This window comes from Triticum dicoccoides, chromosome 2A (genome assembly GCF_002162155.2).
Source record: "Triticum dicoccoides isolate Atlit2015 ecotype Zavitan chromosome 2A, WEW_v2.0, whole genome shotgun sequence".
NCBI classification, from domain to species: domain Eukaryota; kingdom Viridiplantae; phylum Streptophyta; class Magnoliopsida; order Poales; family Poaceae; genus Triticum; species Triticum dicoccoides.
In genome coordinates, this window is record NC_041382.1 from 274,303 (window position 1) to 279,101 (window position 4,799).

Below are 4,799 nucleotides of genomic sequence, written 5' to 3' on the forward strand. Positions count from 1 at the left end.
CCTTTGAAGCCAACCCAAAGCAGACTCTCTCTCTCTCTCTCATGGGAAGAGTCGCTTCCGCTCTGCTGCTGCTCCGGTACCTGCAGCCACGCGCCTCCGTGTGAGTCCTCTTCCAACCCCGTCTGACCGCCCGCCCGATCCATCCATCCATCCATCCATGGTGATGGCCAGCGCCGGCGTCAACAACATGCCCTCCCACCAGATGGGGGAGGGGCACATCGACTCCGAGGAATGCCGCCTGCGCAGGCGCAGGCGCAGCCGCCTCAACGCCCACCACGCCTCCTCCGCCCCGGCCCCCGGCCCCGCCGAGGAAGGGGAAGTAGTGCAGTCCCCGCCGCCCTCCTCCGACTCCTCCTCCGAGTCCGCGCCGTCCTCGCAGAGCGCTGCCGAGGAGGGCTCTGACGCGGTTGTCGCGGCGGCGCCCCAGCAGCTGCCCTCCTCCAAGGAGAAGGAGAAGAGATGGCCCGTGTCGTTCGGGTCGGTGGCGCTGGCGGGGCGGCTGCGGGAGATGGAGGACACGGTGTCGCTGCACCCTAGCTTCTGCGCCTGGGCCGACGGCTCGCCCATGCACCTCTTCGCCGTCTTCGACGGCCACGGCGGCCCCCACGTACGCCACGCCATGCCTGTGCCATACCATGCCGCCTCACTTACTCAATCAATTGTCTAATCCAATCTAATGCGTAGCTACAAGTTTTTGCTTAGTAAGTAGAGTAACTAGCTACAAGTTTTTGCTTAGTAAGTAGAGTAATTAACTGGACTAGTCCCCAGTCCAAAGAGAAGAGAATTGAAGGTACACGCGGCTTGATTGATTATGCAAAGGAAAAGCTGCCTGCCTGCAGCATCCAATCCGATCCAGCATGAGATGAGATAGTGTAGCGCCACGTCCGCATGCATTTCGCTGTCGAATACTACTCGCTAGAGTGCTTGCATTCCTTCTAGGAAGACCTCCTTCCATCCACCTGGCCACCAATGACCTGGCCACATTCCAGCAGCTTCCACTCCACATCCACATCCACCTCCAGCTCCAGCTCGACACGTAGCATGCAGCTTCCTAATAGGAGTACTACATTCCTTGCTTGCATTGATTCATTCCCTCCTTCCGGTCTCCATCTATCTAAATCACTTGTAAACGCACGCTTGCTTATGATGGAATGGATGAAATGCATGAATGCTCGATGCAGGCCGCGGCGCTGTGCAGGGAGCAGATGCACGTCATCCTCGCGGAGGAGATGGCCGGCGCCGCGGCAGCCTTCAACAACCGGCAGCAGTCGGAGGAGCAACCGGCGGAGGCGTCGGCGTCGTCGGAGCAAGTGGCGTGGCGTGGCGCTCTCTCCAGGAGCTTCGCCCGGGCGGACGCGCTGGCGGTGTCGGCGTGCGCGTGCGGGCGCGGGAGCACTGCGAGTGTGCCCAAGTCGTGCTCCTGCCTGCTGTCGTCGGCGCAGAAAGGCGCCATCGTGGGGTCGACGGCCGTGGTGGCGCTGCTGGTCCGCGACCGCCTCATCGTGGCCAACTGCGGCGACTCCCGCGCCGTGCTCTCACGAGGTGGCGTCGCCGTGCCGCTCTCCCAGGACCACAAGGTACGTGAGTCCTCCTTGTCCTTGCTTCCCCTAATTCTGGACTGTAGACGTACGTACGTATGTAGGTGTGCCGCATCTCTAGCTATTTGGGTGCAATGCATGATTGCATGTCTCGCCCTCGCTCGCTCGCTCGTGTGTTACGTACTCCCTCCGTCCCATACATAATACTTCCTCCGTTCCTAAATATTTGTCTTTTTAGAGGTTTCAAATGGACTATCATATACGGATGTATATAGACATATTTTAGAGTGTAGATTCACTCATCTTGTTCCGTATATAGTCACTTGTTGAAATCTCTAAAAAGACAATTATTTACGAACGGAGGGAGTATGTCCCATAATATAAGAATATTTTTATACTAATATAGTGCTAAAAATGCTCTTATATTACGGGACGGGAAGAAGAAAGTACTCCCTCCATTTTTATTTATTCTGCATATTAGGTTTGACTGAAGTCAAACTTCATAAAATTTGATCAAGTTTATAGAAAAAATACGAACATTTATCATAACAAATCTATATGATAAAAAAGTACATTCAATAATGAATCTAATGATATTAATTTGTTATTGTACATGTTAATATTTTTGTTGAAACACTTTGTCAAAGTTCACAAAGCTTGATTTTGATCAAAGCTAATACGTGGACTAAATATTATCTTTGGTGTATACTCGCTGTTAGTGAGACCCGCGTGTTTGCGTGGACAAGTGAGCATTTTTTGTACTCCCGCCGGCCGGCCAACGGACGAGGAGTCGAGGGTTGACCGTGCGTTGACCGGCCAGCGGAGGCCCACCGATGAAAGGAAAGCCAAAGTCAAAGGTGAAGAGGTGTCGGCTCTCGGGAGTTTATGAGCGAGAAGATGCTTAAGGTGAGGAGGTGGTCACCGGCGGGGCGTAGCTAGCTACTTATGTTTTGTTCAGATTCTGTTCGTTTGAGTAGGGATTTGGGGTCGTGTCTGGGCGTGTCCTGAGATGCGGTGGCCGGGCGCCAAGCGCGCGGCCGCATCCATTTGCCCCATCCTATTCGTGTCTATTTAAAAAACCAAAAGAACGTTTCAAATGCCAAGTCCTAGTTCAGGCCAGCGGTCCCGATTCATCACGCCGGCAACAGAGCCAGCGCCCTACACGTCCATCGCCGGCATTAGTCAGCGGCCGGCAACACAACCAGCCTCCAAAATAAATAGTTATCCTCGCCCGCAACACAGCCGGCCACCAAAATAAATATTTCCTAGCCGACACACAGCCAGCGGCCCAGCGGACGGGTGGCACCTATGCTAGCCTCCAAAACGAACGGCCACGGCCAATCGGATGACCTAATTCAAGCCTTCAGCGTCGAGCATCTCCTTCTGCTTGGCCTCGAACCAGGCCCTCGTCTTGTCGCTCATCTTCGACAAGTCCATGCTCATGATCGCAAGGGTCACCTCCTTCGCTTTAGTGGCGGCATTCGTGGCCTCAATGTCGAGCTGCCTCTGCCTGGCCTTGACGTTGTCGGCCTCGATGTCGAGCTGCCTTTGCCGGGCCGCCTCCTTCATGTCGAGCTGCCTTTGCCGGGCCGCCTCCTCCATGTCGATCTTCCTCCTCTTGGCCGCCTCGTCCATCTCAAGCTTCTTTCTTTGAAGGTCTAGGTATTGCTTCATTTGCTCCTCCTTGCTCTGCCGCTTCTTCTCGTCCCTCACATCCTTTTGGGACATCATGCCATGCAAAGTGTCATGCAATGCCATGGATGAGGCATCAGGTATGTCATCTACCTTGGAGTTGGTCTTGCCCTTCGGCCTCTTCAACGCCTCGCCATCTCCACCTCTGGCGAACTTGGTCGTCTTTAGTCCTCTCTTTCTTTGTAGTTCACGATATTGGTTCTTGAACTTAGGGCAATTGTTGATGATCGTCCAACAATGCGTAAGAGTGAATGGCTTGTCATTATGACGGCCTTGAATGCCTCCAAAGATTGAAATGCCTAAACCACATGATCAACAAGTGAACATGCAAACATATACACGGCCGAAGTCTCATGGCCGTAGCAAGAAAAGGGCTGGGAAGAGAAGAGCATACCATGTCCCCAACGCCGAGACCACTCACGGGCCGTGCTTCAACGCTCTCAAATGCGGCGCAATACTTGTTGCACTTTTGTTGGATGAACAACCATCTCTTTTGAATCGAGCCGATGCCACGGTTTCTTGTAAATTGGTAGGGCTCAAACATCTTCCTTTCATGGAATGTTTTGTGGACTCTTGTCCAAAGAACAATGCCCTTTTGTTGCGCGCTGGTCCTTGGATCTTGGCTAATCTTCATCCAAACTTGGCAAATCAACTTGTCCTCATATTGTGTGTATGAACCCGTGCGAATGCTCTTCCTCGTCTTTTGTGCTTCCGCTCTTTGGGTGAGCTCGTCGATGAACAATGGCTCGCCACTAATATCAACGTCATTGCCTTCTTCTTCATCACCATCACCTTCGGCATAGATGTCATCGTCTTCATGCCACGAGTCACCATGGTCGTAGTCAGCATGGTCGTCGGCTCTTCATCGGGCACGTACTGGGCGCGGCCATCCTGACTTTGGGTCTCCTCGGGGTCATAGGCACGGCCATGCCCACCCTCAAAGATCACGTCCTTCATGTACTGGTTGTAGAAGGGGTCGGGCATTCCGTCAAACAAGACGCGGGGGGCCGGCATGGTGCCCGTGAACGGTGCCCGTGCTTGCTTTCTTTGCATCTCGACGGATGCCCGGCCGCCGCTGCTGAACCCAGGCGTGACGTTGAGGTCGATGATGGCCGCGGGACGCGGTGTGGACGGCGCGAACAAGCCCACGTCCGGCGACCCCGAGAAATGGGTCTGGCCGTCGTGTCTTGGCGGAGGAAAGCCGGTCGACATGGGCGCGGTCCGCGACTGGCAGTGCGGAGGCCGGGCGACCGACGAGCCTGTGCTCGCGGGGCCGGCGGACGCTGCGGGAACCCGGCCGGACGGCCCATGCCAAGCATGAGGAGGGCGTGCGCTTTGTTGACAAGGTCCTCCTTCTCGTCGACCACGACCTCCATTGCATCGCGCTGGGCAGTGAACTTGGCGGCCGCGGCATTGACCTTGACGACCGCTCTCCGCTCCTTCCTCTTCGCCGATTCCGCGTCCAACTTGGCTATCTCCTCCGGCGTGCACTCCGACCGCGGCTTCCTTGGCGCCTTGGCCGCCTTCTTCTTCACCTTTATGGGCGGGTCGACGGCCAGGCCACCGAAA

The 4,799-nt window shown here is 55.2% G+C and overlaps 1 protein-coding gene across 1 annotated transcript in view; it reads left to right on the plus strand.

The window, feature by feature from the left end:
- The window catches only part of LOC119352614 (probable protein phosphatase 2C 37), a 10,453-nt gene continuing 5,654 nt past the window's right edge, over nucleotides 1-4,799 (plus strand). Inside the window, exons 1-2 of the mRNA XM_037619180.1 lie at nucleotides 1-607; nucleotides 1,182-1,577. Of these exons, the coding sequence (XP_037475077.1) occupies nucleotides 158-607; nucleotides 1,182-1,577 (846 nt within the window). The 5' untranslated portion in view covers nucleotides 1-157. The remainder of the gene's footprint in view (nucleotides 608-1,181; nucleotides 1,578-4,799) is intronic.